Source organism: Alosa sapidissima, chromosome 8, assembly GCF_018492685.1.
Source record: "Alosa sapidissima isolate fAloSap1 chromosome 8, fAloSap1.pri, whole genome shotgun sequence".
Classification (NCBI taxonomy): domain Eukaryota; kingdom Metazoa; phylum Chordata; class Actinopteri; order Clupeiformes; family Clupeidae; genus Alosa; species Alosa sapidissima.
In genome coordinates this window covers 17,564,204-17,589,891 of record NC_055964.1, presented here as the reverse complement: position 1 = coordinate 17,589,891, position 25,688 = coordinate 17,564,204, and the positions used below count along the sequence as shown (strand labels likewise).

Here is a 25,688-nt window from a genome sequence, read left to right as displayed (position 1 = left end):
AGAATCATGGGGTATTTTTAATCAAGCCCCTTTCTCAACTGAATTATGTTTCCCGGCATAGACTCCGTCCCTGTGGAATTGTTCCCTCCACCCAGAATAGCTGTAATCAAAAATTCATAAAAATTCAGTCATGTTTATGATGTATATTTCTCATGTTAGCTTCTATCCTCAAAGCACCAGTTCTCTCAAATGTTTTGTCTGTTTCACTCCTTGTTTTGTCTCACCTACATATTTATTCCTACTTGTTTATTTTTTTTTTATTTTGGCAGGTCCCAAAGCTGTCCTCGGGCTTGAATGTCAGTGATCTAACAAAGAATAACACCGAATGGGATCTTCAAAACTTAGACCTTAAGAATGTCAGCCTTGCAATGGAGAGTGGCGTGGAAGCTGCTAAGCACCCAGTAATCACTACAAACAGTCACAGCCAAGGAACCGACGACCGCATAGTGCTCACCTCCGTCACAGCGTTGAGTCCAAGCACAAGTGCAGACCGCAGAATAACACAGACAGGACCTTCAGATGGAATCATTGACCTGGACTCTCCCTCCGCCACTGATTTAGAACGACACCCCAATAAAGCCCAACGTCAACAACCTGACCTAAATGTACTTACTGAAGAGGACCTCTTGCCACACACTATATCAACTGATCCTTTGAAAAGTGGATCAAAAATTACCACAGTGGACAATGGAGGACAGGGCAGGAACCAAGTCACTGGCATTGGGCACACCACTGTGCCACAGGCTGTACCAAAGCATGGAGATATCATCACAGGTCTGGACGGGAGGCAATATAGACTCCTCAGAGGAGCGCCAGGACCGTTTGGTCCTCCGGGGCGGAGAGTGAGTTTGCCCTTTATATGACCTGCATGCAGAATATCCATCCAGTGATTGATGATAAATGTCTGTGTATACTGGGCATTATCATGTCTGTGTATACTGCATTATTCTCATTTGAAGTTTACAATTTAAAAGGGAGAGAGACCGTGTACTGTTTTTGAATTGAGGGCATGTTAATACGTGTGAAAGAGAGGCTAATCGTAGCTGTATTGGTTCATTTAAAGTCTGGAAGTGATGTGTTGTTTATTTTGGTACTTTGATACTACAGCATTGCATGAGATCCGGCAAAAGACTAGAAGCAGCTTCAGTCAGTGAAGGGTCCACTCTGCAGCTTTTCTGAACAAGTAGCCATTCACTGATTTCCAGGCATTCACCCAGTGCTTGATGTACATGGCATGTGAAATATGCATTATCTCCAAAGGATTTACATTTACCGTGATTTTCTTGTCTGTCAGCACAGTAGACACTTGATGTCTTGAAGGTGGGATACAGTGACGTTGCCAGCTTTCTTTTTTTCAAAGCTTTAATAATATAGCTCTCAGTTTGTGTTATGAAACAAGTCAGAGTAAATTGTAATGTGGATTTATTTATGATAATGAGTCGTTTGTTTGCCACATTACATTTTAGATTCAGTTTGCTTGTTCCATTCCATACCCACATCTTTTCCCCTGTTTAAGTCCTTGTTCTGTTCTCTCAAACTGTCTAAATTTTAAACAACTCTTAAATATAGACTTTGGCCACCGTGCATATTATTTTGCTCTTTGCAAAATTACAGACCAGAGAATAAATATTTACAAAACCTATGATGGTGACTTGCTGAAATTGTGCTGTCTAAGGATATGTACCAGTTTCCAGTGGATTCAGTTGGCTGGCATGACATCAATGATTACTTTGTTTTCTGTTATTCTCAACTGTCAGTTGTACTGAGTGTCAGTTGTATTCACATATTGGATAATTAACTCTTAATATGTTTCTTCAGGGATGTGCTGGACGAGAAGGTTTTGTTGGTTTCAAAGGTGACAAGGTATGGGATATGTACATCAATTCATTCTACTGCCTTAAAAAGGAGAGTATTTTGTTTATTAGTCACAGAATATCACACAAATCAAATTAATTTGCATTTCTAACTGAGAATACAGCCGAGAGCTGCACTGCCTCTTTCTCAGTCTTTTATGACGCACAGGACATAATACTGTCTAATACTGACATGATTTCTGCTTTCAGGGTTCTCTAGGCCCAGTTGGGAGGGATGGGATGAGGGGGGAGCCTGGACCCCCGGGATTTCCCGGCCTGCCCTCTCTCTATCTGTGGAGGAACACCCCGGAGGACTGGGCCGCTTTTAGGGTTGGTCCGCTTTATTTTTATACACTCCTTGTTTTTCAGCCCTCAGTGGGGTTGTACACCATGCCAGCAAGGGTTGAGTCATGACAGTTGGACACATCCAGAGCCATGGAAATTAAAAAGCGCGCCAGGCCAAGGAGCTGGAGCTGGAGCTATCCTCGTCAGGCTTCAGCTCCAGCTTACAAGGACCTGCTGTTGGCAGTGGGAAAGTGCTGCACCCGCGCAGACTGTCGCTGCACCCACGCTGACGCCCACTGGTCCAGACCTGAGAGTGACCTGCCGCATCTCTGTGGCCGTGCCGAGGCTGGCCGACCATTTCTGATGTTCAATTTCAGATCTCTATTCCGTGAGACCGCAATCCAAAATACTATTTACAGTGATGTAATTGGAAGCAGTTGTGGGACAATTGTAAGGTCTTTAGCACAGGGAGAGCAGTATGTTGCAGTAGCGTACATGTACTAGTTTATATGCAGTATTTGCTGCTCTATGTCTCAGAAATGTTTTTTAACCACTGCTCTCTTCTTTTTACGTTTTTGTGCCTCCAAGAGGACTTGTGATAAGTGGATTCTATTGTCTGAATGCATTTATGAGCCGTGTTCCAAATTCTTTGATCCATGTTGGATTGGATTAGATCATTTAAACAACAAATCATGATATGGATTTTGTCATGATTGAGGCTGATAGCTGCAATCAACTAAATGCTTCAGCATGGAAGATTGCAATGTATGCCCCGTTTGAGAGGTACTGTATGCCATGCTTTGATTTGGGAGAATCTGTGTCTGACACGACCATAATAACTCATCTTATTGTAATCACGCTTTCACACAAACTAAGCATTCTCTGATCTAATTGCATTTTCGTGCAATGGATGTTTTGTTTTCGAACAAACTTACATTGTCATTTTTTGCCGTACATCGAGTGAGCATTTATGAAGGTTTGTGTATACTTGGCAGACAGAGATGGCATACTTTTCTGACCTAGCATTGATATTGATATTTACTGTACCAATGGAATATCTCCTCATATCCAGTGCAAACATGTTACGGTTTGAACAGAACTTAAGACCGTATGTGATCCACCTTTGGGCCCTGTGCTAGTTTCTATTTCTGGCCCAGTTGTGCAGTTCCTTCCTCGAGTGTGTGGAGTCTGTTTAGATGGATATGGCAGAGTGAGATTGCGGTGTGGTCCTGGGGTGGCGGGCAGCTCCAAGTAATTAAGGATGATTTGTCTTCAGAGCATTGTAAGCTAAAGCCGGTGACCCTGGCGTGCATGCGTCTGCACAGCGGGCTTTGTTTGCACTGATGGCGATCCGGGGCCGAGCGTGCGGCGTACGCCGTGAATGCAGCTAGTGTTGCCGGGGAGTTCCGACCGCGCACACAGGGCCATTCTGACAGATGTTATATCCCCCGCTCCACCCCACATACACACACACACACTCACACACACACATACAGACACACTGATCCTCAGGGCTGCCTGGGCCGGCAGAGAGCTGAGTGCCGTGGGGGAGGTCTGACCCCTCTCATCCTGTCTCTGCCTCTCTTTCACTGGGCCAGCAGCGGTATTACGTCCAACCCCAGGGCAAGACTTGGCTCGCCGGCCAAGACAAATATCGTAGGGAAGCAAGAGAGCCATGGGCAATTCAATAGACCTGCATTTAGACTGTGTGTGTCTATGTGTTTGCGTGTAAGCGTGTACATGTATGTATGTAAGTATGTGTGTCTGTCTGAGTGTGTGTGTTTATATGTGTATGTATGTATATACTGTATGTCTATATAGATTCAGAAATCCACTTTTATGGCCCATGGTGACAGCTTACACTGTGCCACCTTCTCTATGTGCCATCTGGGAGTTAGCCATGGGGCTCTCAACACTGTGCCGTTTGCGCTTCTCATTTGGCTGGATCCTAATGTAGGCCAATGCAGCCCACGTTACAAGATGTTATGTGTTAGATTAAAACCTTAGGCAAACATACAGGAGAAAGTAGCTCACTCTTAGCTTACAGAGGTACACATGTCTAAAATGTCTGAGCCATCTTAGTTACGTATGGATGATAGTTTGTACAATGTCTATCTTAACTCCTATTCTATGTTCTATCAACAGAGAACATCCTTTTTTCAAGCTTTACACTCAGGATGGCCTGTAAGTACAACACAAATACCTACATTTACACATATTCAGACATACAAACTTCCTGTGGCCTGCTTGCTAATGAAGACACACTAATTTACCTGGACATCAGTGCAAGATAGCTTCCTACTGTTACTGCACATGTGAACGAGATTGGCCTGTCACTGCCACATGACCTCCCTCAAAACAAAGCCTCTACATGAAATGTTCAACAGACCAAAAACATTGAAAAGTATAATGATCTGCGTGGTATGAAGACCTGTCTAATTTGTTCCCCCTTTTGATGTTGTAGAGAGAGCAGGGCTCTCCTGGACCAATTGGGGAGATGGGAAAGCCTGGCCCTCCTGTAAGTGCAGTCTTTACAAACTAAATGTATGGAGTTATCAGCAAAAGCTTATGAAGTAGTTCCCCCATTTAGGGGTTAAAGTATTTGATTGCTTTATTGTCTGTGTGTGCTTGAATAAGGGCATTCCAGGAGAACCGGGACAGAGAGGGGTAACCGGACGCAGAGGCGACATGGTAATGGCTCTTATGACATCACATGCCCACTGTCCATACCCACACAATCCAAAAATACAGTTTGTCCTTCGTGCTTGCCAGGAGGCGGCAAGAGGTGTTGGGTTTGCAGCTCAATCAAAAGTCAATAAGGGTCAAACAATGTCTGACCTGTACCACATATAGATAGGAGCAGCAGTACGGTTGTGGATGTACATAAGCAATGCTATGTGCTATGTGGAGTTGACCGACCTGTAGAGATGAAATGTTCCAGTGTCCAGTGTGTTTGTTCCAGGGCAGCTTTGGGCCTAAGGGAGTGAGTGGACGAGCAGGGACATGGGGTAGAGATGGACAACCTGGGCCTGATGGAACTCCTGGACCTCGAGGATTACCTGGCCTAAAGGTAAGATGCAGCACCTGTGTTCCACAGCTATTTTCTCCTATCTCCTTTGCTAAATGATAGGTGTGCTATGCAGACAGTAACATCTAGTGAGGTAAATTATCCTCAATGTTCTCAGTATTTAAATGCAGGATATCTGGAAAGATATTCTATGTATAATGTGCAGATATGCATCCATTAAAGTGCTGACTCACACCATCTCTCCTCCATGACTCCAGGGCCCACGGGGTGACAAAGGAGAGTCTGCTCCTCCTGGAGAGAAGGGGGAGGAGGTACGAGGCTTCACACATCACAAACACCACTGCTGTCATGTCATTGTGTTGCCATCCCTCCACAGACGTTATTGCCATCTGTTCATCTTTGTAACATGAAAAATGGATATCACAATTAGTAGCCAAGACAAGAGGTTGCTTGAAGATGAGCACACTCTCTTAAAAACAAATATATAACATATATAACAACTATATATACGTATATATAACATACATATATAAGCTATATATAACTACATTTTGTAACATATGGATGTTTTTTTCTTTCAGGTAAGAAATGTGAAGAGTTTTGAACAGATAAACGAATGAAATATTGATGCACCTCTATTATACTGTATTTTACCTCCAAAACAGGGCTTTCCTGGTGCTCCAGGCCTCCGTGGTGATATAGGGAGAGAAGGAGAGAAGGTAACTGATCATGTAGTTCTCAGTAGGACTGAATTTAAGAGATACTTTAAAAACACACATGTACTCTCTTAGGGGGGCGTGCAGTACTGTATGTCTGAAAAATATTGCCCCCCTGTGGAAAGAAACTGAACATGAATTGGATGCAGTTTATCATTTGCATTAATCAATGCATCCGTTGAACTAATGTAATACCATAGTAGTTAAAATAATGAATCTGAGACATGGAATTTGAGACTGATATCCTTCTGTATTGAGAATACACGTTCTTCATACTATATTATACAGTATGTAAACCACATTGAATTGTTTCTGTTTATGAAATTGACAATAAAAATAAACTTGCCTTGCCTATATTGCTATGCTATATTTCCATGAAGTAATCTTTCATCATAGACTAAACATCGAAATGTGAAGCATATTTTTTCAAAACATTTTGTTTTCCAGGGCTCCACAGGAGAACCAGGGCTACCAGGACCTGTTGGTCCAGCTGTAAGTACAGCAGTATAAGGATGTCAGAAATAAAAAAAGTTAATATTTATTGTTCTCAAGTAGCCTACTACATACTAATCAATAAATATAATGCTTATTTGTATGTATTGTTGCTAGATGAACCGGAGAACTGTACTGTAAAAAGTCCATATTTGTGAAAAGCAAATCATTGCATTTATAACCTTCATAAGTACATTATATTATGGACACAGTATGACGTGGGACCTAAAAACTTGGTTGGTTTAATAGTTTCATTAACCTGACGTAAATTACTTACCTTTATGCAGTATTTAACACATATCCATGTCCTGATTTTGGCCTAGGGTCCCATGGGCAATAGAGGTATACAAGGGATTTCAGGGACCCCAGGAATTGAGGTGTGTAACTTGGACATTGTAATTTATTAATTACTGTTTGAACTATCTTGAACTATTTAATAAGCATCTGTTTCTTCTGCTCTTTAGGGTCTTCCTGGACGCAGTGGCAAATCAGGACCACCAGGGGCAGTGGTGAGCATACACTCAGTTAATTCCTGAAGTAACACCTATTCATCTTTTATTGAAAGATATTCAATTTATTTGAATACTTGGATGTGTGTGTGTGCATGTGCACGTGTGTGTGTAACAGGGAGCCCCAGGAGTTACTGGCATGGTCGGAGCACAGGGAGTAAACGGCACAGAGGTGAGCTTATCATTAGAATTAGAATTCAAATCAGCACTCCAAATGAGTATGGATAACGTGGATAAACTGTCTCCTGTCTCCTGTCACACTTTCAGGGTGATATCGGGCCCACTGGCCCAATTGGTCGCAGAGGCCCGCAGGTATAGTACATAATGCAATCTGTTGTCCTTCTAGCATTGCAATCCATACAATACAGTGTTGCTTATTTTTTAAACCACCCTTACTGTCTGCATTGGTGTCATGTAGGGTCTGGTTGGAGCTGAGGGGTTTCGGGGGCCTGCAGGGCCCAGAGGACCTCAAGTATGTTGGCTTTGGAGATTCACTTTATAGATGCATGCTACATGTTCTTCTCATATAGATAACTGACTAGAAATTGTCATTTTCCTACGTTTATTTAGGTAAACAGACACAGTCGGGCGTGTCTCTGCAGGGCTCCTTTTCATGTTGTGCTTACATTTACATTTACAATAACATATATGACTCCATTAGTGGCAAAATCAAGCGGTTTACTTCTGTGCATGCTAGCTATGCATAAGATTCCATTAATTTTATGTTTGCCGGTTATATTATTCTCATCAACTCTAAACTGGACCATTTTTTAATGTTTTTTTGTTCAAATTTGAACCCAGAACGATATAAAAAATACAGCAAAGTGTGAAAAATCCTCACATTCTCCTTTGGTGTACACACAGCAGTCTTTCCCAAAGTAGGCCATTAGCGGTTGTATTCACTCAGGCATCCTCAAGTGGATGATGCTCTCCCTGTGGTGTAGAGTGTTGCCGGGTAGCCAGCAGCAGCTATGTTATTGCACTGCCGTGGAGCTGCGGTCACTAGCAGCACACAATGGGGAACTCCCCATGGCCTGTCTGTTGAGACCTCGTTAAAACACAGCGCATGTGAAAACTCACCCTAAACATCCCAACTCTCCTGCTTTGTCCTATTACATTTCGTTCTTCTCCAGATGTTCTCACATGAAGTGTTGCTATGGGATCTTGGCAAATGATGAGGCCACAGACGCTGTAAAGCTGTGTAACTAGCTTCATGAGTTCAATGTAATGAGATACAGCCCTTATAAAAAGGACTGTGGGTAGAATCACCCATTTCCCTGTTGAGGATCTCTTTGTTGCTTGAAGTCAAAATATTACCTAATTTGGAACCATGTCTAGGTCATGCATAAGTCACCATGAGAGAACAGACATTCACAAGGCCATGTTGAAAGATGTTCGTGGAAGTTTGGGATATCCATTCAACTGTACACAGTATAGATCAAGTCGTGCACTCTTGCACAACTTCATTTTCTGCATACAAATAAATCTTATTCACTTATTCACAGGGTTTGCCTGGTATGGGTGGTCCTCAGGGTCTTAAAGGAGACCTAGTAAGTAATCAATATTTTGTAAGTGCCTTCTGTAAGTTGAATTAACATCAGCATTTCTCACAGTCATTGTTTTTTTTTTTATTATTATTTAACTAAAACCCAGCTGTCTACATAAAGAAAATGGATTATTCAGAAAACACCAGGAGCATCGTCATAAGATGTTTTTTTCTGTCTTTAGGGCCGAGATGGGCCAGTTGGTAGTAGAGGTCTGCAGGGCATTGAAGGTGCTATGGTGAGTATGACAGGACATGCTACTCCTGACCAGAACTTATTCATCACTGTTGGAATGTTAAACGTGCTTACTAACTGTGACCAGATATTAGCCGTAAGTTATGGGCATGAAATATATATATTTAATCATTTAATTTCTATTTGATAATTAAATAAAATGTATTTACTAAATGGCTGAGTGACCTCATGTCTTTTCCCCCACCCCCTTTGTCACATGCACACACACACATACTGTACTGTATACACACACACATACACACACACATACACACACACACACACACACACACACACACACACACACACACACACACACCTGGATGTAACCCAATACAACCTATGCTCTATTCTGGCCGTTGAATACAGCAGAACATTAGTTTTCAAGCTTTCTACATTTACATTTACAGTGTATGATAGATTGTACAAGTTTTAACGGCCTTGGTTCGTTTCAAGACAACATCCTGTACAATGAATTATGCAATGAATGACTACAAAATGTTGGAAACAATTCACATAACAAAAGTGCTACAGCAAATTCATGGCACATCACCACAGCTATGAGGTTACAGTACATGTGGCTTGGATCATGCTGCCCTGTTGTTTTTTTGACCTAGTTACATGACCTGGTCAGCTATTCTATATCGTGGTCTTTTTCTGGCTTAATAAAAGTTCAAAAATAGAAATGGCATTGTTTAAATATATCTGCTTTTGCAAGCTATCAAACTGTCATAGCTGTACATGATACAAAAAGCACAAATGGCCCACGTCTTCAGACAAAGACAACAGGGAAGACATTAATTTAGTCTCCAGTGTAAGTGGTAGCCCACCCACTTGTCTGATATCTCTGATAACAAAAAACATTTAGTTTTCAAAACAATTAGTTCACCTCTCTGTGTCATCTTCTGGGGAGTGATCATAGTTGATCTTTGCATTTTCAGGGTGTGACAGGAACCGCTGGTCCAAATGGCTTTCGAGGAGACCCAGTAAGATATCTTGCCATTTTTATGGTCAGTAGTTTCTCATAATAAATTGCAGTGGTGGGTGATGTTCCTGACTGATGAACTCTGTTTGCACAGGGCCCAAGGGGCGATAATGGAGACAAGGGGGATGCTGGATCTAAAGGAGACCATGTAAAGTTCAATTTAATCATTAATTACACCAGTGATACCTGTTTCCATGTTTCAGCCATGGAGAGGAGGAGTCATTCATCTGTATCTGTATGCCAGAGCACAAGAGCATAGTTGTTACCTCTGCCTAGGAGGTTATGTTTCCATGCCCAGTTTTTGTTGCTTGGTTGGTTGGTTGGGCAAAAACAACTGGGCCGATTTTTCATCTCACATGGTGGAAAGATGTAGTATGGGCCCAACAAGAACCCATGACATTTTGGAGTGCATCTAGATAATGCTGCACCAGTATGAACTTAGTTTCGCTCTCCAAACTGTAAAGGGTGTTCTATGTGACATTGTCAATGTAGATAGTTTTTTGAGAGCAAGTACTGTATGTACATCTGAAAGTAACTCCAAAATATTGACATGGAAACTTAAGCATTTGTGGAGGTGGAAGGGCTATTAATAGAGCCAAATGAATCCCATGTCTTCATCTGCTAGAGTGTTTTGCTGACATAAAGAGTAATAGCTTGACCATTCTGGTGTTAAGAACCTAAAGAACGATCCTTGCACATGATGCGGATGACCATTCGTTAATACCCTCTTTTTCTGTTTCTTCATCATGCAAGGGTCTTATTGGTGTTCCTGGTGTCATGGGACCTCAAGGAGAGAGGGGTCAGATTGGCCTTTCTGGCTCACCAGGTCAGAGAGGTCAGCCGGGGCTGCCAGGAAATCAGGTATGCGTAAAATCCAGATGATTAACCATGGCTCTCAACAGCTAAACAGATGTTTTTAACATGCGCCATCTAAAGCAGAAATTACCCTGTTTATGAATGGTATTTATGCCATATCACTGCTGATGATTGGATCTTTTTCTTCTCTAGGGTGAAGCAGGGGAAGCTGGTCTCCAGGGGGATGTTGGGAAGGAAGGTCCCAAGGTCGGTCTTGTTTTAATTTAGAGAATTTAAAATTGTAGCTCATGAGGATTTTTTACTGAATTATTTCTATGAGTAATGTTTATGCAAATGATTGTTTATTCTATTTGTTTGTGTTATATTCAGATGCATTGAAAATGTTACTGAACATTCATTATACATTCCGCACTTATTCTCCATTTGAACCCAAGGGCAATAAAGGGACTCCTGGTCATGATGGAGGTCGAGGATTGAAAGGCCCCAAGGTATCATTTCTTTATTTCTATTCTCTTAAACAAGATAAAATTCTGTACATGGCAATTACCTGCCTTCTAAGTATGTATGTGATTATTATTCAACTGTAAGTTAGATGATCTATTAAAGGTACACTATGCCAGATTTTTACTTTAATATAACCTCTACAAAGCCAATTTGATAGTCAGCGAACTTGTAATAGGGGAATCGTTCACCTAGCATAGCCGTAGAGCATAGTTGTAGAAAGTCGCTAATGAGAGAACCAGCAATGCAACTTCAAGAATTGCCGACCTGGATACATGTTGCGAGAATCGTGAAACATTACCTTGTCAGTAGATCATTGTGTACAGGGGGAACAAGCCATAAGAAGTAGGCTATTTACAACGGCAAAGTAAAATATAAATATATCGCGACTGTAGGGGGAGCTCTAGAGTTGTCAAAAATACCTGAAACTGCATAGGATGCCTTTAATAATCAGAGTTAATCAAATCGTCATCAAATTGACTTCTTGCTGCAAATATTTCTGATCGAGGTGCATGAAATTGTACACATTTCCACTAACAGTCCTGTCCTTGCTCTTTACAGGGTCGAACAGGACAGGATGGCCCTGGTGGTGTTCCTGGAATTCCTGTACGACAACCTAACCTTGTAGATCTTTAACCTATGTTAAGCCTCATATATAGGATGGGATTCCACCCATCCATTTTACCCAAAAGGGCTTCATCAATGGAAGGGTCAAGAAACCTTGCATGTTTCCAAGTTTGTGTATTGTGCCCTCTCTTTATAGGGGTTGCGGGGTCTTCCAGGAATTGAAGGACCAGAAGGAAAGCCTGGTACACAGGTTCCCATTTTATAACTTAATATTCAGTCAATAACAATTACAGAATATATGCCAATTTCAGCATGGGAGCATCGATTGCCATTAGGAATGATTAGAAGTTATTTAATGAATTATTAACCTGAAAACCTATATTCACAAATGCATTTGGTGGTCATTGACAGGGAGCAGTTGGTCCAGTCGGCAGTCCTGGCGACAGAGGTGTCACTGTGAGTCTTTAGCTCTTTACCAAGACAAAAAATGAAGAGGGCTTAGTTTATCAAAACAACTGTAGAGCTATGGTTATTGTCATTGCAAAAGCTCAGTGGAGGTTTGATAGAATGTTGACTTTTAGTTGTAGTAGTTCAGTAGTCTACATTCAGCTGATGCTTAGTCTGTTAAGGATAGCATTATGGGAGTATCAAAGTCCACAAATACTTGACTTATGTACGTAAGCAGACTGTCAAATTTAAAGTGGCAAAATGTCAACAGGAACACAAATATTTACAAATAATGGCCATACTCTCAGATAAGACACCATCATAGAAGGATCTGATGTGATGTGGGGGAATGCATTTTGGGGAAATAGAGCCACCTGAAACCACCTGTTGCAGTCAGCAACAACAAAACATTCAAAGTATTTGTGCATTCTCGTAAACAGGAGTAATAATGTTTAGACATGTTAATTACTGGTCAGGAAGAGTATCAGATGAACTTTTTTCTGTGGAGTTAACCACAAGCTTGTGGCCATCCTTTTTGTAGAAGCACGTAAATGTCAGACTAGCGACAAAGTGGGTGTGAGTGTGGAAACAGGGCAGTGGTAAAACTTAACAAGTTTGTAAATATCATCCTGAGGTCACAAAGAGTTTAACAGGGGTCAATGTGTCCATCAGTTTATGAAACCGTAGAGAAGTGCTTCCTAAAGAGGGCTTAGAAGAACCAGAACATTTCTGAGCTTATTCAGTGGAGGTCAGTGTGATCTTACAGTGTAATGTCTGACTAACTTAATTAACATTAATTGTTCCTTTCAATGTAGGGGCCCAGGGGTTTAGTTGGAGAACCAGGACAAGGAGGGCCTTCTGGGAGCCCTGTATGTACAATTCTCAATCTTAAATTAGTTTATTTTTTTTTTTAATTATTTAAATTTGTTCAAATCCTTGTCATGCTCCCCTCTGATCAAATCCCAATTCACATCCTAGGCTGCTAGTGGATAATGGATGCCCTAATTTCTTAAAGTTGGTTGAATTAGCTCTGCATGAGCTAAAATCAGCAAACCCCAATTAAACCTTTGCACAGAATATCAGCTGATTCTGTGTTGAATGTACAATGAACCATTTAGGAAGTTACATTTAAGAAGGGGTTGCATATTTGTTTCTCTCCTTGTTATATGGTGCATGGTTGATGGCTTATTTCTCATATTTTCACAGGGTTCTCCTGGACATCCAGGACAAAATGGCATTCCGGGTCCCCCGGGTGAGAGGGTAAGTCCAACCACTCAAATTCGAAAAGAAATGTTCGTGTTTAGATTTCTAAATTATTGTCATGTTTTCATTTCAGTCTAAGCAGCGATGCAGTGATTTCACTTTTTGGTTCTTTGTATTCAAAATCTTTATCCCCTATTCAACAATTTCAAACAAAATGTATAGACCCTTTCAACAATAAAAACAAAAACAATGCTTGAACGTTCTATTTGGTTCCCAATCTACTTCCTCTGCATTAAGATAACATATGGAATGTTAAAACGGAAGCCTTGTGGGGCCAACTATGATGCTGTTAATGGAACTCTCTTGAAAGGGTCCATAGAACTATATGTAACAATTGACCTGTCGCTAAGCGCCACCCATAGAACGCTGATGAGCCCATAGACTGTATGTCTATGGATGAGCCAATGACAGTCCAGCCTCAACGGGACTCGGACATCAGCTCGGACCTAACATATCTTAGCAACAATCTTCCACTAGCTAGCTTGCTAGCATTAACGTCAGTGGGATTTGCACGGCTACTCGTCACAACTGCTTGTTACCTTGTATGTATTCTAAAGTTTTGAATACACCACTCCATAGCATAATTAAGTCCCTTTTGATAACTTCTGGAGGAAAGTAAATCCATTTATCGACCAAAACATCCTCAAAGCCTGCTTTCATATACTGTCAGCTGTCATTGTCCACAATGTATTTCTAATCAAGTCTGGTTTGTTTGTCGGTAACACTGGGGGGCGGGGCTTAGTGACAGGTCAATTGTTACATGTGGTATATGTAACAAAATGTATGTGACAAAAAATACTTGTGATCTACCCCAACTACAGACATTTGGCACATAGTTCTGCTCAAGACACTTGAAGATTGAACTGATGTGATATTTCTATTTAATTTTTTGTAATGTATACTTTCTATCTGCCTGAACAAAAGGGTTTTTCTGGGAAGCCTGGTTCAGAGGGAACTCAGGGGCCTATAGGCATGTATGTAAGTGTTACCAGTCCCACTAGACAAGGTGTTGGCATATATGACATGAGTCTTTAATATATGTGAACTATATTCGATTAGTTTTTCATAATAATGTTGTTTGTGGATGTTGTTGTTTGTGGATGTCTAAAGAGTTAATCTTCTCACAGGGATACCCAGGATCTCTTGGTTTGCGTGGACAACCTGGTCATATAGGCCAAAGGGTAACAAATATTCTTCACATACAGTACTGATGTTCAGAGATGTATAGGGCTGCAATTAATATTTATTTTCATAAATGATTAATCTGTTGATTATTTTCTCAATTAATCTATTTGTTGTGTATAAAATGTCAGATAATGTGAAATTTTTGTCTACACACCAACATTTATTCAGTTTACTATCATTGAAGTAAATCATCAAATATTCAAGTTTCAGAAATGTTGGATCTATTCCCTTAAATAATTACTCTGATTAATCAATTACCATTAGTTAGCAAAAGTTAGCAATTAATTTAATAATTTGATAACTAATCAATGGATCATCGATTAATTGTTGCAGCCCTAGTTATGTATGAATGTGATTTGAGCATGTCTCTGTCATGTGATAATGCATGTTAACACAACACCACTAATGTTACTTGTTATATGTCCTAAAGGGGGATCAAGGAGTAAGAGGCCATGTTGGACAGCTTGGAAAGTTTGGACCTCAAGTATGTCACAGTACAGTACAACCATACAGATCACCCCTTAGTAATAGTCAATCACATATCCTATGGCAATGAAAATCACGTGGCCATTTACAGAGAGCATTAATAACAATTGTGTTCTCCAGGGTTTACCAGGACCTCGGGGTGAAGCAGGGCCTCCGGGACCTCAGGTAAGTGACATAATTTGCATGCTGTTGTTGTTGTTTTATTTTGTCTTATGCTTTACCAGTACAGCCTGAAGAGCAAATACAAAGCCTGTTATTTTTGCCTCTCCTTCAGGGTCACCAGGGAGAGCCAGGGCCCAGGGGAGTTCAGGGAGCACCTGTGAGTAGCTCAGTTCAGTTCTTTACAGCAGTATGATAGTATGATGCAACTGGGTGCCAGTGTTTCATCAACACATGATAAACAATGACCCAGCAGCACAAATGAGCCCCCCCCCCTGAATTCTGCCCACTGAATTCTGTAATGTAATTCTTTGAACATTGCGATATATGTCCAATGTTCAGTCTGTGAAGGTTTTCAGATTGCTCCTCCTTCAAAGCATAATACACACTTTAAAAATGTTAATGTAAAGTATTACAAATCCCACCCTTTGTAAATATATCTACTCTCCTGGTTGTAGGGTCCCCTTGGCCTGCCAGGTGTTGTGGGAGTGATGGGAAAGGGAGGTCCTCCAGGATCCCCAGGGCCTGTGGGAGCGTCTGGGCCAAAAGGACCTGCTGGATTGCCAGTGAGTGGGTATTACACAACTATCTGCCATTCCTACTCCTTCCTCATGTCTTCAGTGGTATCGGTCATGAGTGCACTGATATCATACAGTATCTCTCCTCAGCTGGTGCCACTTGATTCCAGAAATAACAATGTGTCAGTTTCATTTTACAGAGACTACTGATACAATATCAACAGGTTCAAAGTCTCTTTAGTTTAGACTATTATATTAACTACTATAATGAATATAGTGAGACATGAAGTTAGACCTTAATGCAGTAACATGCAGAATATGACTAATTGTGCATAAATTGGGGGCCTAGCACCGAAATTTGGCACACTGATTGGGGAGAATCGCATGATTCATTTCACCAAGTTTCATGTGTGCACCTCAAGTGCTCTAGCGCCACCAATTGGTCAAAGTTGACATTACATCCATGCGCTTAACGTTTGAACCCTAAGCCTAAGCCACATTTTGAACGTGTATATTTGGAATCCTTGGATGATGCCGAGTTCAACGCACCCCATGACGTCAATTTCTGCCATATTGGACCTTCCACCGAAGCCGCAAAACTGGAAGTGAGCTCATATCTTAGTAAGGCTTTGATATACATAGTTTAACCCTTTAAACCAGGTACAAGGACTTATTAGTACCTGATTGTGAGGACATGCAAGGAAAGTGGTGTCATTTGGCCTCTAGGGGCGCTGTAATAAGGAAAGTGAGCTCATATCTCAGTAACGCTTTGATGTACTAAAGTCAAACTTGGTACAGTTGTGACTTAGCACTTGATTGTGAGAACGCACAAGCGCATTGGTGTAACTTGGGCTATAGGGGTGCTGTAACAAAGTAAATGAGCTGATATCTCAGCCATTCTTTATCCAATTGCCATGAAAGTTGCTGCGAGTGCTTGCTCATGCCATGGCAATGCATTTTTTGCTAGTGTACTGCTAGGCCCCCATATTGCCGCTTGCGGCTATATTAATGACAATGATTACATAATAATGAATAACTCATCCATGCTTTCATAGGGTAAAGCTGGCATCGATGGGCCTATGGGACAAACAGGGGGAAAGGGTGAGAGGGTAAGTCTGCCCACAAGAAGATCACATTTTTATAAAGTGATAGATTAAATGACAGTTACACTAACAGTAGTTTCAGTGTTGTCGCAGACGAGATAGTGCTGTTGTTCTGAAATAACAGCAGAGGTAAAACAAATGTTTTTAATATTAAAGTGAGAGTCCCACAATGGGCAAGTTATCTCATGAAACAACTCTCCTGCAGGGGACATTGGGACCTTCTGGAGATGCTGGTCCTTCTGGCATGGATGGCCAACAGGTCAGTGAGGTCTATGACCCAGCAATACACAGGAGAGTACAAGAAACATATTTCAGATAAGTTTGGTTGACCATCCAACTTCTATGCACAAAGAAAAATCTAGTCACAATGTAAACATTGTTTGTTGTGCAATGTAGATGAACGTAGATGACTTTGCATTTCATTGTATTTCTTCTCAGTCTAATGTTATGTGTTACTTCATGTGCCATGATAAAAGCAGTTGATGTTATGTTTCATAGGGTCTTCCAGGTCGTGCTGGAGTAGAGGGTCCGCCAGGACAAAAAGGTGAACAGGTAGGAGAGATTTATTCTCAATCACTGAAATTCACACTACTGGAGGTTTTAGTAGACTGTCCCAGACACTTCCACCATTTTCCACCAAGGACTGCATTATTGGTTGTGTTTTATCACCGTTTTCAGGAACTATGTACCGGTTATGTACCGGTTTTCAGGAACTATGTACCGGTACTCAAATACTTGTGTCATATACTTGTTTAATACTACTGTACTTTAGTGGTTTTACCCTTTTTTCCTTTCTCACCTGTATCATCTGCCCTCTATGAATGAATCATAGGGAGAGTCAGGCCCGTCTGGAAGGCCTGGAACTCTAGGACCTCCTGGAGATCCTGGGCTGCAGGGCGTCCAAGGCCACCAGGGTGAGCGAGGGCTGAGAGGAAAACAGGTCAGCGTTATTACCTTCCCACAATTCCCGAGTGTCCTGATGATCACTCCATCACGTCATGCCTGCCTGTCTCTACACTATTATATCTGATGATTCACTGTATACAGGGAGATGCTGGTGTTCCTGGCCATATTGGTGAAAAAGGTCCCAAAGGAGAAAAAGTAAATATTGCTTAAACATTGTTTGAGAAATGCATGAGAATTGTAGCTCTTTTGTGCATGTAGTTTGTTCCCATCTGCATTTTAAGGCATGTATTAAATGCCAGTGCAGAAGAGGCTGCTTTATTTTGGTCCACCTGCAGCATTCAAGCTCATTACTCTGTCACCAAACAAATTCCTTCTGATGCATCAATTGACCAAATCTTTGTTCAGTTCTATGTATTGCTTTTGTTGAATGTAAGAATGTCTACAGTGTAAAAACATCTACTGTACATACCGCTGACTGTGACCGTGTCTTTTATCTCAAGGGAGATTTAGGGGCACAAGGATTTGCTGGTTTGCCTGGGTTCCCAGGAGTGTTTGGGGTCAAAGGAGACAGGGCCAGTAAAGGAAACAAGGGTCACGTGGGACTTCTTGTGAGTAATTCAAGACATTAACACTTACTCTTAGACTTCATCAAAACTATCTGTCAAATGTATCATGTGTAACATCAAAGTCCAATAGTTATGCTCAAATGTGTGGTGCTTTTCTGTACAGGGTGAAGCTGGGCTGATGGGGAAAATGGGACCCTCAGGCTTGATGGGACTAGAGGTTGGTTTTATTTGGATTGCTATATGCTTTGAGCCATGAAGGACACTTAATGATAACTCATCTATGATTCTGATATTTAAGGCTATGAAATAAGATTTTTCTGACAAGAGATACTTCAACCTGCAGGGTGTTGCAGGTCCTTGGGGGTCCCCTGGGCCTGATGGCCCTCCAGGGCGAAAGGTATCCAACACCACCACATACACAGTTTACTGTGATTCTTTGTGGCTGATGCTCTAATGTAATTATATCCTCTTTTTCAGGGGGACGTGGGATCAAGAGGTGCAATAGGTGTCCCTGGAACTTTAGGTCAACAGGTATTGCTTAATGATCAGTTCAAGTTCAAATAAATGTAGACAAAGTAAAAAAAAAAAGTGTGAATGACCAGGGTTCTGTCATTACAGACCAGATTGAATTCATTGCCAAGATAGTACAGTACTGATAATGTCTTAATGGCACCACATGCTTTAATCCCTGTTGAAAAGGGGCCACCAGGGAACAGGGGGATAAAAGGACACACTGGTAGTCCTGGCCCAAAGGTAAGAATTCGGGGACAAGGTGTGTATGTGATCTCCATGTGTATGGCATGTATTGTGACATAGTGTTATTAAAATTCCACAGGTTACTCGTTATGTAATTGAAAGTAGTTCCTGAAAAGCTGTAGCGTGTCACTGTAGCTCACCTATGCTTTCATAGGGACTGATGGGGCAACCAGGCCACTATGGCGCACTTGGTCCAAAGGGCTTCTCTGGTCAAGAGGGGACTCGAGGTGACCCAGGGGAGAAAGGGGAGCCAGGAGAGATGGTAAGGAACATTCATATGCATTTCTGTAATAAATATTGTAGTGAGTTTGTGTTAAATCACAGTGTCTTAATGCAGTAGGGTCATTTTGTCTGTGTTCAGGGACCAGTGGGTTTACCTGGAATAAGAGGACCTAACGGACCTCCTGGATTAGAGGTACAACATCTCTCTTTACACATCTGCTCAGAAGGGTTAGTGTGTTCATAATTATGTAATCACCTGTTTTGAGACTCTAAAATGGGATAGTAGTAAAGGAGTTCCTCGTAGGATTATCAGTCATACCCCAGATACTGTAGATAGATAGATAGATAGATAGATAGATAGATAGATAGATAGATAGATAGACAGATAGATAGATAGATAGATAGATAGATAGATACTTTATTGATCCTCAAGGGGAAATTCAAGAAGTGTGAAGCTGTGCACAATCAAAACACAGTTATACCATCATTTTACCATCAGATTAAAAATTAAGCCATTTAAATTGTGCACGACTCAAAAATGTCTTTCTTGCAGGGGACACCTGGTGAGATGGGGGCTGATGGACCAAATGGTTCTCCTGGACCTGAGGCAAGTACATTTAGTCAATAATGAGCGCTCACACTTTTAGAGCTGTGCTACCAGCAAGCACATCATTTTTAATGAGAGATCTACTGACACTTCTAGGGACAGACAGGCCAAAGAGGACCTGAGGGAAGACAAGGTGTGAAAGGACAAAAGGTGACAAAAAAAACTTTTTTGACCCCTGATATGGTTTTACTCTCTTATTGCACTTCCCTTTTTCCCCTCCTCTGCCTCCTTCCTCTTCTAGCACTTTCTCCTTCGACTACACTTTTACTAGTACTTATAACATCTGCACTCTCATCCTCTGGTAATAGCATTGATTCATGTAGTATGAAATGCTTCATAAGGTCTCCTCTGCATTGTAGCTTGAATGCTATTCCTCATTTTTTTTAAGTCGCTTCGGATAAAAGCATCTGCCAAATCAAAAAATGTAAATGTGGAAATGTAACTGTCTGGATAGGTGTTTGGAAAAAGAGCTGACAGACTGAAAAAAGAGGCAGGCTAAATGCTCTGACTGTAGTTAGTGTTACGGTAATTTGTCCTTCCAGTTGCACATACTGTATTTCAGGAACATCACTAATCCTCAAGGTTTACTTTAAAGATGTCACAGCATGGGGAAATGTTCCCACCTGGGCTTTGTTGAATTAGGAAAGTTTGATGCATGGCCACAAAGCCATATGCAAGAAGCTGTGAACGGGAAACACAGTTGTTTCTTCCTTCATATGCAAATCTCGTACTTTGAAGAAGTTGCTGGGGCCTATTGTGAACAGTCTTTGGCTGCAAGGCAGCCAATCAGCATAATTCAATTAAATTCAAAAAACTTTATTTATCCCCGAGGGGCAATTTTCCCAATGCAGGCATAGTGACATATAATACATAACACAACATATAAGACAGGACAAAAGAAAGAACAGGACAGACAGGAGTGTAAAGGGAGGGGGGGGTCTAGTCATTAATAAGGTGCACTTGATTATTCATGTGGGTGCCAGATAAGCATGAGGGGGCGCTAGATATCTGCTAAAATGGGCCATTTTATTCCCTGGCCTAATTATAAGGTTATAAATGAACTTAATAACATCTGAGCATATTTCTGACAGACCAAAGTTGCATACCTTCTGTGTTAACAATAGAGAAGAGGGTAAAATACTTCATCCGTGTCATCTTTAACAGCCGTGGCCGGTTAGGGCTTCGGGCTTGAAACCGAAGGGTTGCCGGTTCGACCCCCGACCAGTAGGAAAAATGTGGGCAGGGGGAGTGGTTGAGCACTGCTCTCCAATGCCCACATCCACGGCTGAAGTAACGGCACCTAACCCCTCACTGCTCCCCGAGCGCCACTGCAGCAAGGCAGCTCACTGCTCCGGATTAGTGTGTACTTCACCTCACTATGTGCTCTGTGTGTGTGATGGGATGAATGCAGAGACCAAATTCCTTGTATACGCAAGTATACTTGGCCTATAAACCTGATTTACATTGATTTACTGATTTACAGTCTCACTGACATTTGCTAATACCCAACAGAAACCCAGGAGGAAAGTAAATAACTACAAGCAATGTAAATGTACCTAGCTCGATTATATTAAGTGTTTACTGACTTGCAGGGAAAAGATGGTCGAGATGGACGATCAGGAAAAACAGGGTATAGTGGACTAAGGGTAAGACATGAAGCCGCTTTCCTGTATTCTATCACAACTGCTTGCTTTGTGTGCAGTGAAAAGGTTTAATCTTTCTCTCAGGGGAAAAGAGGTGAAGCTGGAATCAGAGGGCCTAGAGGGACATCGGGAGAAAAGGTAGGACATTTTTTGTAGTCCTTCAAAGTCCTGAATATTTTGAATTTATTTGAGTTGCATGCCTGTTGGTTCAGTCCTTTGCAATGAATATGCAAAAAACAATAGCATTTTCACAGCATGAGGAAAGCTGCAAAGTCGTTGATGTTCACATCCACCAGGCTCAGGCAGTGGGTGCTCTGTGCCGTCCTGCTGGCATTTAAGTTTGCATATAATCCTCAGTGGAGTTGGGGATGAGTTGGCCACTGAGCATTTAAATGTGTTATTGCCCAAGGTGCTATTATGACCTCAATAACACAACTCGCTCTCTGTAAGGAGTCCCTGAGCCCCTATACACACCTAATGTGTTTCAACCTATGAGACGGGAATGCAGCTTTTATCCCCTGTTCCATATAAAGACCGAGAGTGTGGAGCAGTAGATGAAGGAAAACAAAACGTACCAGTGTATTTTGCATGATCTCATGCTGTTACACGGTGTCTTGCATCATTTATTACTGTGTGCTGGTTTCTGTATGTGTTGCATATGTTTATGAAAATACAGCAGTACAGCACAGATATCGAAGTATTGAACAAGCCATCTGCTTAATGTGGTAATTAATATGTACAGGGTAAACAGGGGGATAGGGGGAAGATTGGACCACCAGGAAGACAAGGGCTATATGTAAGTATATTACACAGTATTATTACACAGTATATACAACATTATTTCCATGAAGTATAGCACCATACCATACAGCACCATACCATAGTCTCCTATGAGTCCAAGTACACATTGCACCACTTTTGAAATATAAGTAATTAGAGGAAAAACGGATGTACTGATCATACTGAAATGTCATTAAAACTATCCTTTTTTATCCAAATCTCTTTTTCTCTCCGGTATTAGGGCACACCAGGCATCCGCGGTGAGAAGGGAGTAAATGGGAAGAAGGGTGTGGAGGTATGATCAGGATGTAACTTACATTCATCCGACAATTATTTACATGTTGATATATATATATATATATATATATATATATATATATATAGTATAACCTATTCACACATTACGTTTTTCTGAAGGGAGAGCCAGGGATGAGGGGGTTGCCAGGTCCTCCGGGTATTCTAGGGCCGAAGGTACTGCAGCACTACCTAATCCACAACAGCACTACCTAATCCACAAAATTGTGTGAAACCAAAAAAATAGAACATTGTCAGTAAGAGTAGATAGTTAATTTTGTGTTTGAACCTATGTACAGCAATAGTTAATAAGCAATAGTTTATGTATTAGTGGATTGTTGCAATAGAGCATGACAGAGTGTTATATGCATATTCAGGTAAACCTTTGCACCACTGATATCGATACATCTATTCTTAGGGAACACAGGGCCTTTTGGGTAATGATGGACAGGGCGGACCCAAAGGGGAGCAGGTAATGGACTGTTTTGGGTGTAAAGAAATTCCATGTATTTAAATCACATTTACCATACAATCGGTGTCAATCCATTTCAGTGCTTAATTCATCTTGTTTCTTTTTCAGGGGGACATCGGCCCACCTGGACGAAGAGGAACCCCTGGGCTTCCTGGCATGCCTGTAAGCATACCATGCATATTAAACACATTATCTGTTTTATTTTTTTTTTCCATTTTGTTCAGACTTATTGGTGGCAGAGCTGATGTAACTGATAAATACTGATCTGATGTATCTTTCTCCCCCAACTGCAGGGATTGTTTGGTGAAAAGGTAGGCTGTCATTCTTATCAGTAGATAAAATGGATCAATACTAGGACATCATTAAAGATTCTAGATGTAGTTATATATATGTATTTATACAGAATATATGCACTTTCTTCCATTATTTCTACATTCTAGTTACAACATTAAGCATGCATTCAGAATACAAACAAATAAGTGATCTTGTACTGTACACCTATATGGCTAACATATGCATTACCTGTACATGAAAAGTGGTTTACAGTACAATTGTTTGTAAAAACAAAAACAAAGCATTGTTTTGTCTTGTTCTCCAGGGTCCAAAAGGGTATGAAGGACAACCTGGCCCAAAGGGGACAAGAGGACCACCTGTGAGTACTCGTCCATAGGCCGGCTGCTGTGCTGTATCATCAGTAGACTATATTATTATAAATGCATTATTATAATGTGTTTGTGTGCTTTTCTTTTTATTAGGGGTTACCGGGAGCACCAGGACCTCCTGGGATATCTCTGAACCTCACACTGATACAACTGAAGGCATGTTATGTCAAGTGGCATTATCTTTTAGTTGTGATTGAAAAAGTATGATGCCAATCCAAATTGAGCACAGAGAACTTTTAAGTGGTGTTGAAACACTATTTGGAAACACAGGAGTCTAACAGCTTAAAGTGGCAAAGAAACTCCAATGTGTTCTGTATTCCAATCTGTGAAATTAGAGAACAGTTGTCCAGTTTTCCTCAATGCTTGCGTTTTGATATCATAGTAACATGCTATTCTGTGTTGATGATGACTTTTGTTTCTCAAGTGTTCAGCTCAATCACAGCTGTTTTGATTCTTTTACTTAAGTCAATGTAGTCTGACTTGTTATTTTAATGTACCATTCTCTGTGTAGAATTACATCCATTCTATGGAGCCACCAGGTGTCACTGTTGTAGTTTGCATTCTCTGCTATGATGATTAGCATCCTCATGTTGTTTTCTGGTCATCCTTTCCAGGATCTCACCTACTTGGCAGACAAGCCCAACTATCCTCTGATTAGAACCTTACTAGATTCCCTACAACAGGACCTGCGTTGGTTTTTAAACCCACCAGAGGGCACCAAAGAGCATCCAGCCACCAGCTGCCTTGAGCTGTGGCTGTCACAGCCCAACTTCACCAGTGGTCAGAATCGGAGCAAGCAATCCTGTCTAATTCTCTGTTGTGGTTTTTGTTTGTGTGAAGAGTTTATATTTCTGTTTGTATACATTTTGTTTGGTTGAACAGTTTGTATTTCTGTTTGTATTTCTGTTTGGTTTGTGCCTGCTGTAGTATGGTGAATCAGATCATTGTACAGTATGTTTTGTTTTTTCAGGGATGTATTACATTGACCCAAATCAGGGCAGCCCTGCTGATGCCTTTCTGGTCTACTGTGACCTCACTTCAGGTGGAAAAACATGCCTGTCTCCATGGAAATCTCAGGTACCATCTGTGATCCCCTGATGTCACCTCAGGCAGTTTTGTATGCGATGAGGATGTAATGCACATTGACAATCCAACTTTTGTCCTCTTCATCTCCAATCTATATTTAACAAACAAAAGTGAACAAATTATTGATGATCACTTAATAATCCAATAATTTTGTTGAAATGTTACTTCTTATGTGATTTTCTTGTAAGTTATGAATACTGTTTTGTTTTGCATCTCCATGCTGCTGCATCATATCCATGAACACGCAAGTGTTATTTCTGATGACATGCTGGTAATTTTTTTATTGCAATCAGTGTAAAACCTGAGTATGCCTCTTTCCCCCGCAGTTACCACTGAGATCCTGGCTGAAGGACTCCGAGTCAGACTCATTTCAGTGGCTCAGTAATAAAGAAGGTGGCTTTCAGGTAGGCCATAAAAAACACCACACTACTCAGTTCTTGGACAAAGGTTACTGAGCCCAGCACTGCAGTAATACATTTTATATATGCCTTCAAGTGCTGTAACTTTGTCGACCAAGAGGGTTTTTTTTGCCCGTGTCTACCTTCCGTTTGATTATTCTGAACTCTTCTCTGATATCTGTAACCCAATCGTCTCTTTGCCCTGTGGTAGTTTGAGTACGCAGAGAGCAGCGTGGTGCAGATGAGGTTCCTTAGACTCAACAGCAACCTGGCCAGCCAGAACATAACCTTCACCTGCCAGCCCGGCAGCAGGCAAGGACCAACAGAGAGGGAGATTAAATTCCTCGCTGACACAAGGAGGCAAAGTTTTGTGGGCACATTACGTGATTGTATGGTATGTGTGTTGAAACTTACTTATCTTTCCCACCAGTATCTATGTTTTTTTTTTTTTAAAAGAACCATACGCCTTATTGTTATAAAAATAAAATGCAACTTTAAAGGATTGATCTTTTAGTGCCATTTTGATGTATTTGATGTGTGTTACATTTCTGGGTTCCCTTTCATTTCTGACCTCTGCATAAAAACACACTAGAAAAATATCAATA

At 41.1% G+C, this 25,688-nt stretch overlaps 1 protein-coding gene across 1 annotated transcript in view; it reads left to right on the top strand.

The window, feature by feature from the left end:
* Nucleotides 1-25,688, top strand: part of si:dkey-61l1.4 (collagen alpha-1(I) chain) — a 47,823-nt gene that overhangs the window by 20,150 nt on the left and 1,985 nt on the right. Inside the window, exons 7-67 of the mRNA XM_042100846.1 lie at nt 270-842; nt 1,819-1,863; nt 2,064-2,183; nt 4,284-4,322; nt 4,603-4,656; nt 4,776-4,829; nt 5,101-5,208; nt 5,424-5,477; nt 5,832-5,885; nt 6,330-6,374; nt 6,698-6,751; nt 6,839-6,883; nt 7,002-7,055; nt 7,151-7,195; nt 7,302-7,355; nt 8,389-8,433; nt 8,612-8,665; nt 9,603-9,647; nt 9,741-9,794; nt 10,400-10,507; nt 10,655-10,708; nt 10,897-10,950; nt 11,525-11,569; nt 11,727-11,780; nt 11,942-11,986; nt 12,793-12,846; nt 13,184-13,237; nt 14,165-14,218; nt 14,368-14,421; nt 14,856-14,909; nt 15,032-15,076; nt 15,186-15,230; nt 15,529-15,636; nt 16,644-16,697; nt 16,897-16,950; nt 17,190-17,243; nt 17,524-17,631; nt 17,739-17,792; nt 18,098-18,205; nt 18,327-18,380; nt 18,507-18,560; nt 18,641-18,694; nt 18,863-18,916; nt 19,074-19,181; nt 19,281-19,334; nt 19,695-19,748; nt 19,845-19,898; nt 21,341-21,394; nt 21,476-21,529; nt 22,134-22,187; nt 22,413-22,466; nt 22,589-22,642; nt 22,884-22,937; nt 23,046-23,099; nt 23,231-23,248; nt 23,536-23,589; nt 23,693-23,755; nt 24,214-24,379; nt 24,570-24,676; nt 25,012-25,089; nt 25,295-25,477. Coding sequence (XP_041956780.1) covers nt 270-842; nt 1,819-1,863; nt 2,064-2,183; nt 4,284-4,322; nt 4,603-4,656; nt 4,776-4,829; nt 5,101-5,208; nt 5,424-5,477; nt 5,832-5,885; nt 6,330-6,374; nt 6,698-6,751; nt 6,839-6,883; nt 7,002-7,055; nt 7,151-7,195; nt 7,302-7,355; nt 8,389-8,433; nt 8,612-8,665; nt 9,603-9,647; nt 9,741-9,794; nt 10,400-10,507; nt 10,655-10,708; nt 10,897-10,950; nt 11,525-11,569; nt 11,727-11,780; nt 11,942-11,986; nt 12,793-12,846; nt 13,184-13,237; nt 14,165-14,218; nt 14,368-14,421; nt 14,856-14,909; nt 15,032-15,076; nt 15,186-15,230; nt 15,529-15,636; nt 16,644-16,697; nt 16,897-16,950; nt 17,190-17,243; nt 17,524-17,631; nt 17,739-17,792; nt 18,098-18,205; nt 18,327-18,380; nt 18,507-18,560; nt 18,641-18,694; nt 18,863-18,916; nt 19,074-19,181; nt 19,281-19,334; nt 19,695-19,748; nt 19,845-19,898; nt 21,341-21,394; nt 21,476-21,529; nt 22,134-22,187; nt 22,413-22,466; nt 22,589-22,642; nt 22,884-22,937; nt 23,046-23,099; nt 23,231-23,248; nt 23,536-23,589; nt 23,693-23,755; nt 24,214-24,379; nt 24,570-24,676; nt 25,012-25,089; nt 25,295-25,477 — 4,389 coding nt within the window. The remainder of the gene's footprint in view (nt 1-269; nt 843-1,818; nt 1,864-2,063; nt 2,184-4,283; nt 4,323-4,602; nt 4,657-4,775; nt 4,830-5,100; nt 5,209-5,423; nt 5,478-5,831; nt 5,886-6,329; nt 6,375-6,697; nt 6,752-6,838; nt 6,884-7,001; nt 7,056-7,150; nt 7,196-7,301; nt 7,356-8,388; nt 8,434-8,611; nt 8,666-9,602; nt 9,648-9,740; nt 9,795-10,399; nt 10,508-10,654; nt 10,709-10,896; nt 10,951-11,524; nt 11,570-11,726; nt 11,781-11,941; nt 11,987-12,792; nt 12,847-13,183; nt 13,238-14,164; nt 14,219-14,367; nt 14,422-14,855; nt 14,910-15,031; nt 15,077-15,185; nt 15,231-15,528; nt 15,637-16,643; nt 16,698-16,896; nt 16,951-17,189; nt 17,244-17,523; nt 17,632-17,738; nt 17,793-18,097; nt 18,206-18,326; nt 18,381-18,506; nt 18,561-18,640; nt 18,695-18,862; nt 18,917-19,073; nt 19,182-19,280; nt 19,335-19,694; nt 19,749-19,844; nt 19,899-21,340; nt 21,395-21,475; nt 21,530-22,133; nt 22,188-22,412; nt 22,467-22,588; nt 22,643-22,883; nt 22,938-23,045; nt 23,100-23,230; nt 23,249-23,535; nt 23,590-23,692; nt 23,756-24,213; nt 24,380-24,569; nt 24,677-25,011; nt 25,090-25,294; nt 25,478-25,688) is intronic.